The 12,457-nt window shown below is 43.5% G+C and overlaps 1 protein-coding gene across 7 annotated transcripts in view; it reads right to left on the bottom strand.

The window, feature by feature from the left end:
- The window catches only part of KDM5B (lysine demethylase 5B), a 145,167-nt gene that overhangs the window by 117,376 nt on the left and 15,334 nt on the right, over window positions 1–12,457 (bottom strand). For 6 of the 7 annotated variants that reach the window (XM_075909915.2, XM_075909916.2, XM_075909913.2 and 3 more), the window contains exons 2-3: window positions 6,786–6,863; window positions 207–329 (exon numbers count right to left, since the gene is read on the bottom strand). The exons of the other annotated variant lie outside the window; for it this stretch is intronic. In XM_075909915.2, coding sequence (XP_075766030.1) covers window positions 207–329; window positions 6,786–6,863 — 201 coding nt within the window. The remainder of the gene's footprint in view (window positions 1–206; window positions 330–6,785; window positions 6,864–12,457) is intronic. 7 annotated transcript variants of the gene reach the window in all.

A 12,457-nucleotide genomic window follows, 5' to 3' on the forward strand; every position in this document is an offset into this window, starting at 1 on the left:
AGTGTACTATTAATTGTTCTTGTCTAAAATGCATTTCACAGATTTGGTCACAGGGAGCTTAATCTTGCATTTAAAAAAAAAAAACTCTTCCAAACACAAAATTTCTATTGAAGTAGTTTACCGAAGACGACTTGACTTCAGTGTAGGAACAGAAGTAATACGCTATCTTTTCCAGTAAAACAAACAATTTTTTAAAATAGTCTTACCTTATTAAGTTGAAATAAATCCAAGATCTTCCTCTCTACATGTGGAATTTTCAGGGAACATCCTTGAAGCTCCCAAAACTTTGCGATCTGGTCCAGAAAATTCAGCTTCACACGGGTCTGAGCCTAACAAAAGACAGTCTGCTCTCAATATGCAGGTCAATTTAGCTTCCAACATTTTCATTAGAACAATTTCAAGTTCAGCTCTTTGGTTATGTTCCAAAATCCCTCTTTAAATGCATCTGCACTTAGTGGATAACAAAAAGCTAGATTTGACTGACTTTCTTTCATTTTTGTTTTATTTGGGAAAGACACTAGATTGACTACACTGAAACTGAATCTCTCCAGCTATCCATAAGCTTTATCTATAAAGATATCTATAAGCTATAACTTTGTCATAGTATACCTGAACTCTAACAGGTCAATCACATTTTGATCGGAAAGGAAACTTCTATCTACATTTGGTTTCTGACATCCCTGTTAATACCACCAATTGTAACTGGAAGACGTATGCACCATTTGAAGGCAATGGCTGGAATCAATTATTTTAAAAAGAGATTCACTATTCAATCTTTAGAGTCAGTGTCACCTCCTCTGTATTCCATGTGTTAGGCCTGATCCATTTTCAATAATGATGTTCACTGGCTCTGTTAGGAAACCTACCCATCCAAAATAACTTAGTCACAGAGGCAAGAAGTACAGAGGAAGATCTACAGATTGGCAAACCTTCCCTACTCACAGATGTGCACAGGCAATGCTGAGAGCAACTTTAGTACTTGTGTGTGAACGTTCAGGAGCAGCACCAGCCCCGCCAGTAGCAGTGTGGCATGCCCCTACTGGACAGTCTCCTACCCCCCAAATAAACCCTCAAAATACTGCAGATTCATTTCCCGTGCAGATTTGTAGATTTACCCAAGTGCAAATTAATGAGATTTGCTGCATAGACTAATTTCCTTGTATGGAGGGATTCATCTTTCAATTTACCTTCACAAATTGTTTTTAAAAGTTAATAAATCTCAACACACATGCTTTTGGTGAACATTTGAATGGGTCGAAGAAATAGAATCACTGGCTATCAAAAGTGTTTTCACCCTACCTCATAATGCGTTTACTACCAAAATAGCAATAAAAAAATTGCTTATCTTTTTTAAACCCTTCTTTGTCTGGAATTTTCTCTTTCAAATGTAGAATAAGTTATAATCTATTCCATCCAATAAAAAAAATATTCCAACCTCAAACAGAACTTTACGTTTCTGCAGACTTCAGTGTTTACTCAATACCACCACTAACAAAGAGTCCTGGTACAGAGTTAATTAATTAGTTCAGCAACATAGTAGTAAATGAATCTTGTAGTGTGGGCTTTTCTGGGAATGTAAAAATGGCCAAAGGTCAATTTAGACTAGTATCCTATCTTCTGATAGTGGCCAGTGCCAGATGCCCTAGATGGAATGAATACATAGCTCATTCCCAGCTTCTGTTTTTTGTTGTTGTTTTTTTTAAAAAAAAGGCTAGTACCTATCCTCCATGAACTTATCTAGCACTTTTTTTTAAGCCTAGTCATAGTCTTCGCCTTCACAACATCCTCTGGCAATGGGTTACATAGGTTGACTGTGCATTGGGTGAAGAAATACTTCTTTTTGTTTTAAACCTGCTGCCTTAGTTTCAGTTGGTGACCCCTACCTTCATGTATTATGAAAAGGAATAAATAGCATTTCCTTATCTACTTTGGCTACACCAATCATGATTTTATAGACCTCAATCCTATCTCCTGAAGCTGCCTTTTCCAACCTGAGAAGTCCCAGTCTTATTCATTTCTCCACATACAGAAGCCACTCCTTACACCTAATACTTTTTGTTGCCCTTCTCTAAACCTTTTCCAATTCCAAGATACCTTTTTTGAGATGGGGTGACCTCACCTACATGCAGCATTCAAGATGTGGGAATAACAGATTTATATATTTTCTGTCTAATCCCTTTCTTAATAATCACCAACATTCTGTTTGCTTTTTTGACTGCTGCCACTTACTGCCAATGTTTTCAGAGAACTATTCACAGTGAATTCTAGATCTTTCTTGAGTGGTAACATCTAATTTAGCCTGGATCATTTTATATGTATACATGGGATTATATTTTCCCATCTGCATTACTCTCTCTCCAGATCCAAATTAGATCCTGGTAGTCTATAGCATACCCCAAGCACTATCCCAGGGGTGGATCTAATAGTTTTCTTCCCCAATGTGATTTTTGCCCAGACAGACTGTCTTCTCCATTCCATCACTTTTTATTTCTTTACAATCTACTTCATCATTGATATACAACAACAACATAAGAACAGCCGTACTGGGTCAGACCAAAGGTCCATCTAGCCCAGTAGCCTGTCTGCCGACAGTGGCCACCACCAGGTGCCCCAGAGAGGGTGGACCGAAGACAATGATCAAGCGATTTGTCTCCTGCCATCCCTCTCCAGCCTCTGACAAACAGAGGCAGGGACACCATTTCTATCCCCTGGCTAATAGCCTTTTATGGACCTAACCTCCATGAAATTATCTAGCTTCTCTTTAAACTCTGTTACAGTCCTAGCCTTCACTGCTTCCTCTGGGAAGGTGTTCCACAGGTTGACTACACGCTGTGTGAAGAAGAACTTTCTTTTATTAGTTTTAAACCTACTACCCATTAATTTCATTTGGTGTCCTCTAGTTCTTCTATTTAGGGAACTAATAAGTAACTTTTCTTTATCAGCCTTCTCCACACCACTCGGCTACGTCTACATTGGCCCCTTTTCCGGAAGGGGCATGGTAATTTTTGAAATCGCAATAGGGAAATCCGCGGGGGATTTAAATATCCCCCGCGGCATTTAAATAAAAATGTCCGCCGCTTTTTTCCGGCTTTTCAGAGTGTCTACACTGGCCCCGATCCTCCGGAAAAAGCGCTCTTTTCCGGAGGATCTTATTCCTACTTTGAAGTAGGAATAAGATCCTCCGGAAAAGGGCGCTTTTTCTGGAGGATCGGGGCCAGTGTAGACGCTCTTTTCCGGCTTTTCTAAAAGCCGGAAAAAAGCGGCGGACATTTTTATTTAAATGCCGCGGGGGATATTTAAATCCCCCGCGGATTTCCCTATTGCGATCTCTGAAATTAACATGCCCCTTCCGGAAAAGGGGCCAGTGTAGACGTAGCCCTCATGATTTTATATACCTGTATCATATCCCCCCTCAGTCTCCTCTTTTCTAAACGGAAAAGTCCCAGTAGTTTTAACCTCTCTTCATATGGGACCCATTCCAAACCCCTAATCATTTTATTTGCCCTTTTCTGAACCCTTTCCAAGGCCAAAATAGCTTTTTTGAGGTGAGGAGACCACATCTGTACACGGTATTCAAGATGTGGACGTACCATAGTTTTATACAGGGGCAATAAGATATTATGTGTCTTATTTTCTATCCCTTTCTTAATAATTCATAGCATCCTATTTGCCTTTTTGACCGCCGCTGCACACTGTGTGCAAGTTTTCAGAGAACTATCCACGATAACTCCAAGATCTCTTTCCTGATTTGTCATAGCCAAATTAGCCTCCATCATACTGTACGTATAGTTGGGCTTATTTTTCCCCGATGTGCATTACTTTACACTTATCCACATTAAATTTCATTTGCCATTTTGTTGCCCAATCACTCAGTTTGGTGAGATCTTTTTGGAGTCTGCTTCTGTCTTGACTATCCTGAACAGTTTGGTATCATCCGCAAACTTTACCACCTCACTGCTTACCCCTTTCTCCAGATCATTTATGAATAAGTTCAACAGGATTGGTCCCAGGACTGACCCTTGGGGGACACCACTAGTTACCCCTCTCCATTTTGAAAGTTTACCATTTGTTCCTACCCTTTGTTTCTTGTCTTTTAACCAGTTCTCAATCCAAGAAAGGACCTTCCCTCTTATCCCATGGCCATGCAATTTACACAAGAGCCTTTGGTGAGGGACTTTGTCAAAGGCTTTCTGAAAATCTAAGTATACTATATCTACTGGATCCCCCTTGTCTGCATGTTTGTTAACCCCTTCAAAAAACTCTAATAGATTAGTAAGACAGGATTTCCCTTTACAGAAACCATGCTGACTTTTGTCCAACAAATTATGTTCTTGTACATGCCTCACAATTTTATTCTTTACTATTGTTTCGACTAATTTGCCCGGTACTGAAGTTAGACTTAGCTGTCTGTAATTGCCAGGATCACTTCTAGAGACCTTTTTAAATACTGGTGTCACGTTAGCTACCTTCCAGTCATTAGGTACGGAAGCCGATTTAAAGGATAGGTTACAAACCACGGATAATAGTTCAGCAATTTCCTATTTGAGTTCTTTTAGAACCCTTGGATGAATGCCATCCGGTCCCGGAGATTTGTTAACATTAAATTTTTCTATTTGTTCCAAAACCTCCTCTAATGATACTTCAATCAGGGACAGTTCCTCAGATTCATCACCCACAAAGGACAGTGCAGATTTGGGAATCTCTCTAATGTCCTCAGCCGTGAAGACTGAAGCAAAGAAATTATTTAGTTTATCTGTAATGGCTTTATTGTCCTTTATTGCTCCTTTTATATCTCGATCATTTAGGGGACCCACAGGTTTTTTAGAAGGCTTCCTGCTTCTAATGTACTTAAAAAACATTTTGTTATTTCTTTTTGAGTTTTTGGCTAGCTGTTCCTCAAAATCTTTTTTTGCTTCTCTCATTACATTTTTACACTTGATTTGACAGTGTTTATGTTCCTTTCTATTTATCTCACTAGGATTGGACTTCCACTTCTTAAAAGATGCCTTTTTGTCCCTCACTGCTTCTTTTACATGGTGGTTAAGCCACGTTGACTCTTTTTTAGGTCTCTTGCTATGTTTTTTAATTTGGGGTATACATTTAAGTTGGGTCTCTATTATGGTGTCTTTAAAAAGTTTCCATGCAGCTTGCAGGGATTTGGCTCTAGTCACTGTGCCTTTTAATTTCTGTTTAACTAACCTCCTCATTTTTGTATAATTCCCCTTTTTGAAATTAAATGGCAGAGTGCTGGACTGCTGAGGTGTTCTTCCCACCATAGGAATGTTAAAAGTTATTATATTTTGGTCACTATTCCCAAGCGGTCCTGTAACGGTTATCTCCTGGACCTGATCCTGCGCTCCACTCAGGACTAAATCAAGAATGCTACTCCAGCACCTTTACCTTTATTTCTGTCTTTCCTAAACAGCACATACCCTTTAATACCTGTACTCCAATCATGCCTGGTATTCCACCATGTTTCTGTTATTCCTATAATATCTGGTTTCACTTTCTGGACCAGTAGCTCTAGTTCCTCCATTTTGTTACCCCTGCATCTTGGGGCTTTAAACCATCATTTGAGTACTTCAATATCTGAGATATAGGTGAGAGGATTATTCCAGGAGTGGGTGGGTGAGATTCTGTGGCCTGCATTGTGCATGGGGTCAGACTATGATCATAATGGTCCCTTCTGACCTTGGAGTCTATGAGTCTATATATTTCATGTTACAGTAGTCTCGGAAGATAAGCCAGCACATGTTCATTTTAAGAACACTTTTCCCTGCAGAATTGACAAAAGGCTAAGATGACATTGTAAATAAAAGCAGGGACCATTATCTCCACCAAATGTAAACAAACTTGTTCAGCCAATCACTCAAACAAGAAGCAGGACTGAGCAGATGTGTAGGCTTCAGAGTTTTACATTTTACTTTAGAATGAAGGATTTTGTACATAATTCTACATTTGTTAGTTCAACTTTCATGATAAAAAGATTGCACCACAGTATTTGCATTAAGTGAATTGAAAAATACTATGTCTTTTTTTACTGTGCAACTATTTGGAATAAAAAATAAACAAAAGTAAGCAATATACACTTTGTATTCTATGACATCCATATGATTGAAAATGTAAAGCCTCCAAAAAATTGAAATAAATCTTACTGTAGTATTGCTTAAGCATGATTTTTCAAAAATTATTCCTTCTAATTTTTCCATCCATTTGCAAAATACATGTTGTTATGAACACCAACACATATTGTTGTCAACCACCAGTAGAATCCAAAAAAGCCATGAAGTTACCATATGGATAATTAGTCTAGTCAACAAGGGTTAGGAATTTTAGAACTTGCTACTCAAAAGAATTAAACTTGAGCAAGGAATTTTAGAACTTGCTACTCAAAAGAATTAAACTTGAGCAAGAAAAATAAAAATTATAAAATGCATAGACAGACTAGTAAAAACATAAATATGGCATACTTTGAAAGAATAAAATTTTAGAGAATATATGTACACAGAAGAAAATACCAAGTAGTAACAAACAATAATAGAATTATGTGTAGGGTGGTGAGTGTGAAGGAGAGAGAAAGAGAAAAGGTGTGCATGTGGGTTGCTCCTTTACAGCAGCATATGTGCGCAACTTATAGGGAACACTGCTTAACAGCCTTAATTCATTGTTCTATAAAATGCAGTTTAGAGCAAAAGCAACTTTCTGCTTTACTGCACTACTCTGAACATATTTATATTTACTTCTTCAAGTGGACTAACGTTAATTATGTCAGTTTCTGACACTACCTCCAATTCATTCAGCCTCTGGATCCGTGGAGTAAAATGAAGTTTATCAACATCACATGCAAATGGTGGCTGCCAGTCCTGGTGAAAGAGAAAAGCTTCAGTAAACAGAACAGGAAAATTCAATACATTCTTTGTGTTTACAAGGTACATACACCTAAAAATTAAAACAAAGTCAAACTCAAAGACAGCCTCACTCCTTCTCCATTTTAAAATGTAAAGAAATCTAGTAATTATCCTGAAACTATTTCACAATACCCAAACCCCTCACACACTGAATGTAAGAAAAAACAAAGCACTTTGCAATACTTTCTTCTAGAAATTACAATATTATTATGCAGATTTGACTATTTTTTGTTTTATTAAAAAATTGTTTGTTGAATCTCTAAATAGATCATTTTGACACACTGAAAATAAAGAAATGATTAGCCTTTAATCTCAGAGACAAACACAAATCAGTTGATCTTTATTCTATGTCTCTGTTTGGGAACAGAAGGTGAGAAGATATGTCCCAGAATTAGGATGTCCACTATAACTTCAAGCTCACATTCCAAACCAGCAATCATGTGTCAGCTGGAGATTTTGTCTGTCAAGTAGAGGTAGAAGATGTCCTTAACAGAGTCTAACATGCCATTTCCTTCATATGGTAAAAGGCCCTCGAGTGGAGAGATGAGTTACAACCTGTTCAAATGTTGCATATGCCACTTATTTGTTTTTGCCTGTTAGTAATTTTGGTTCTCAACATATAAAGTTTCATTTCCCACAAAACCAGCTGCAATTCACAGTACTAAGTGTATTCCTAAGAAAGCAATTAGCTTGAATCAGAGACTTTAAATGCTCAGGATGTACACAAATGCATCAGTTAAACGGTTTCTTTGCTTCTCATTCCGCACAGACTTTAAGGTCACAAGGAAACATGACCATCTAGCCTGAGGCTCCTGTACATTGCAGGCCACAGAACCTCACCCACCCGCTCCTGTAATAGACCCCTCATTTCCCATTGAGTTACTGATGTCCTCAAATCATGATTTAAAACAAAAAACAAAACAAAACAAAACAAAACCAACAACCTTCAAGTTACAGGGAATCCACCATTTATACCAATGTAAACCGGCAAGTGCCCCAGAGGAAGGCAAGAAAAAAAAAGAGTTACTCACCTGGTGCAGTAACGTCTGTTCTTCGAGATGTGTGTCCCCGTGGGTGCTCCACTCGAGGTGCTGGGCTCGTCCCGGCGCCGCAAACCGGAGGAATTTTCACTAGCAGTAGCCCCCCTGCCGGACCGCGCATGCGCGAGTCCCCCTTCGCGCCTTTCATCTGAGCGCGGTCCGGTCTCGTCAGTTTCCTCCCAACCGGAAGCATCTGAAAGACATAAATAGAGGCTCCGAAGCAGGGAGGAGGGTGGGACGTGGAGCACCCACGGGGACACACATCTCGAAGAACAGACGTTACTGCACCAGGTGAGTAACTCTCTTTTCTTCATCGAGTAGTGTCCCCGAGGGTGCTCCACTCGAGGTGAGTACACAGCAGTGGTCCAGCGTGACTTGCGTGCTTCGGACCTATCGCTTTCGGGCTGTAGACAAGACAGCCTGAGCTACCCTCGAATCGGAGTTAAGTATGTTCGCAAGGGCATAGTGCTTAGCGAATGTGAGGGTGGACGACCAGGTTGCTGCACGGCATATGTCCTGCAATGGTACTCCACGAAGATAGGCAATGGATGTAGCTATACCCCGGGTGGAATGAGCACGAAGACCGCTCGGAAGAGACTTGTTGCGCAAGGCATAACATTGCGTGATGCAAGCAACGACCAAACGGGAAATGCGCTGTGCAGAAAGCAGTTTGCCTTTGGAGCGTTCGGCTGTAGAAAGGAAAAGCCGTTGAGATTTTCTAAAGACTCGAGTTCTGTCGAGGTAAAAGGCCAGTGCTCGCCTGACATCTAGTGTGTGTAGACGTACTTCTTCCAATGAGGAGTGAGGCTTCGGGTAGAAAGTCGGTAGAATTATAGGCTCATTTATATGGAAAGCAGAGTTGACCTTTGGCAAAAACGCTGGTTGGACACGCAGGACTGCCGCATGACTGAAGAATTGCGTATACGGCGGATCGGAGGAAAGAGCTGCTAATTCGCTTACTCGACGCGCCGACGTAATGGCAAGCAGAAACACAGTTTTCATAGTGAGCATCCGTAGATCACACGTTGCGAGCGGCTCAAAGGGTGTGCGAGTCAGAGCGTCCAATACCAGAGGTAAGTCCCAAGGCTCTGGTGGGATCCTGTGGGCCGGATACAAGTTGCCTAGCCCCTTCAGGAATCTCTTGGTGATAGGGTGGGCGAACACTGAATAGCCGTCCACGGGAAGACGGAAGGCTGAAATTGCCGCTAGATGCACCCTCAGGGACGAAATAGTTAGCCCCGTCGTCTTTAGATGCATTACATAATCCATTATCTGTTGTATAGACAACAAGTGAGGGTTAAGATCCTTAGCCAAACACCACGAGTGGAAACGGCGCCATTTATAGAGGTAGGATTTACGTGTTGTACTGCGTCTACTGTTAACCAATACGCGTCTCACTTCTTGGGAACATAAAAGTTCCGAAGCTTGGAGCCAACTAGGAACCATGCTGTGAGGTGCAAACGGTCGATGGCTGGGTGAAGAACCGTGCCGTGTTTCTGGGATAGCAAGTTGGACAGTTGCGGTAGTCGTCGTGGGTAGGCCGCTGACATTCTTGACAGCTGCGTTAACCAAATCTGTCTGGGCCAGAAAGGTGCTATCAGAATCACTGTTGCACCATCCAGTGCTATCTTCTCCAAAACCCTTGGAATGAGTGGGAGAGGAGGAAAGGCGTACAGTAACTGGTGGTGATCCCAGTCCAGAAGGAAGGCATCGCCGAGGGAGTTCGTGCCGATGCCTGCTCGTGAGCAATACTGAGGACATTTCCTGTTGTGTCGAGTGGCGAACAAGTCCACTTTGGGAAAACCCCATTGCAAAAAGATGTCGCGGAGCACTTCGGGATGCAATTCCCACTCGTGCTGTGAGAGGAAATGCCTGCTCAGAGTATCGGCAATAACATTGTCCTTGCCAGGGAGGTATGCTGCAGTTATGGTGATACCTTGTTGAATAGCCCAATTCCACAGGCGCACAGCCTCCGCACATAGGGAGCGGGAGCGTGACCCCCCCCTGCTTGTTGATATAATACACCGTGCATATGTTGTCGGTGAGAATCTGTATGGAATGTCCTCGGATGATGGGCAGAAAGTGCTTGCAAGCCTCGAAGACTGCTCTTAGTTCGAGAAAATTTATATGCTGAAGCGATTCCTGGGACGTCCATAGACCCTGCGCACGGAGCTCCCGAAGGTGGGCGCCCCAGCCGAGTAGAGAGGCATCTGTAGTGATTTGTAGAGCTGGTTTCTGGGCATGAAAGGGGACCCCTATTAGCATGTTGACGGGGTTGTCCCACCATGCCAGGGAAGATCGCACCTGACTGGGCAGAGAAACCACCCTGTTCGTACTGCGCACCCGGGGCGTGTACACAGTGAACAGCCAATGTTGAAGACTTCGCATATGGAGTCTGGCATGCGGAACCACATACGTGGTGGCCGCCATGTGTCCCAGTAGTTGCAGACAGGTAAGTATTCGGGACTTTGGAGAAATTGATACTGATTGCACCAGGTCCTGTATGAGTTGAAACCTCTGTACCGGCAAGTATGCCCTCGCGGTTAGGGAGTTGAGTCTTGCGCCGATAAACTCCAGGTCGCGAGTAGGTGTTAGGAAGGACTTCTCGACATTGATTATGAGCCCTAGGGCTGTGAACAAAGCAGTAGTTGTAGACACTGCCCTTGTGGCCTCGTCGAGTGTGGGAGCCTTTAGCAGGCAATCGTCCAGGTATGGGAAGATTGTAATATCGAGACGTCGCAGGTAGGCCGCCACTACCGCCAGGGTCTTGGAGAAAACCCGTGGGGCTGCCGATAGTCCGAAAGGCAGCACGCGATATTGATAGTGGTCGGACCCCACTGTGAACCGCAGGAATCTTCTGTGCGCCGGGTGTATAGTTATGTGGAAGTAGGCGTCTTGAAGATCGAGGGACGCGAACCAATCCCCTTTGTCGAGAGCCGGGATAATTGAAGATAACGTGACCATCTTGAATTTTTGCTTTCTCAGATGTCGGTTGAGCCGACGTAGGTCCAGGATAGGCCTCCAACCCCCTGATTTCTTCTGGGTGAGGAAATAGCGAGAGTAGAACCCTCTCCCCAAAAAGGGTGTCGGCACCCTTTCCACTGCCCCTAATATGAGAAGGCGTGACACCTCTTGACGTAGCAGCGTCTCGTGAAAGGGGTCCCTGAAAAGGGACGGGGCAGGAGGGGAGGGAGGGGGAAGAGAGGTGAAGGGGATGACATATCCTGAAGTAATTATGTCGTGAACCCACCGGTCGGTGGATATGACAGCCCAACGATGCTGGTAAGGTCTGAGACGATGATGGAATACGCCTTTTGTGATATCCGGAGTCTCTGTTAACGGGGTGGTCCGAAGTCCCTCGATCAACCCATCAAACCTGCTGTCGGCCCTGCTGCTGGACAGGCGTCTTGTTGGGTTGCTGGCGACGCTTTTGGGGCCGTTGCCTAGGCCTCTGTTGCTCGTATGGCCTGGCGCGTGGTGCCGCATATGAGAATGGTCTTTGTCTATTGTAGGGTATGTATCTCTTACGTCTGTAGGGGGGAGTGTACATCCCCAGCGTCTTCAGAGTCGTACGTGTGTCCTTGCCCGAGTGGAAGACCTGATCTGTCGACTGAGCAAAAAGCGATTTGCGATCAAAGGGCAAATCCTCCACCTTGGCCTGCATCTCCTTCGGGACAGCGGCTTGGTGCAGCCAAAACGCCCGACGCATGACTATGGCCGAAGCTGCGGATCTAGCAGCTACATCAGCCGTGTCAAGGGCGATCTGCAGGGCTGTTCGGGCGACTGTGTAGCCCTCTTGTATCACTGCCTTAAGCAACTGACGTTTGGAATCCGGCAAGTGCTCAAATAGAGGGATCAGCTTCGAATAGTTATCGAAATCGTGGTTTGCCAGCTGTGCCGCAAAATTACACATCCTCAGGGCAGAAGTAGAGGAGGAATATACTTTCCTGCCCAAGATATCCAGTCGTTTGGCCTCCTTGTCATTTGAGGGATTCTTGGTCTGAGATGATCTTGTTCTCTGTCATCCACGACAAGGGAGTTAGGCTGAGGATGTGTAAAGAGAAACTCCATATCTTTCTGAGAGATGAAGTACTTCTTATCCGACCGCTTGTTAGTTGGTAGTGAAGTGGCCGGGGTCTGCCAGATGTCGTTGGCGATCTCAAGTATAGCTTCATCAAAGGGAAAAGCGAGCTTCGACTTTTGTGAAGGTTGTAAATTTTTGAGCAATCGATGTTGTTTCTGTTGCACGTCCGCGGTCTGAACGTCCTGGGATTGCGCAACTCTCTTAAAGAGCCCCTGGAACTGCTTGTGGTCCTCCGTAGTAGACAAGTCCGGAGGGACCACTGCATCATCCTGCGAGGATGAGGAACGCTGCGCCGGGGAATCAGGGCTCTGCTGCCCTTGAAGAGAAGTGTGTTCCTGCTTATCCTCGTGATATTGCGAATCCAGGTCCCCAGCCGAGGATGGTGGCGGTACATAAGGAGCAGACTCGTCCAGACCGTGTGAAGA

Source organism: Pelodiscus sinensis, chromosome 27 (assembly GCF_052426305.1).
Source record: "Pelodiscus sinensis isolate ZL-2025 chromosome 27, ASM5242630v1, whole genome shotgun sequence".
Taxonomy (NCBI): Eukaryota; Metazoa; Chordata; order Testudines; family Trionychidae; genus Pelodiscus; species Pelodiscus sinensis.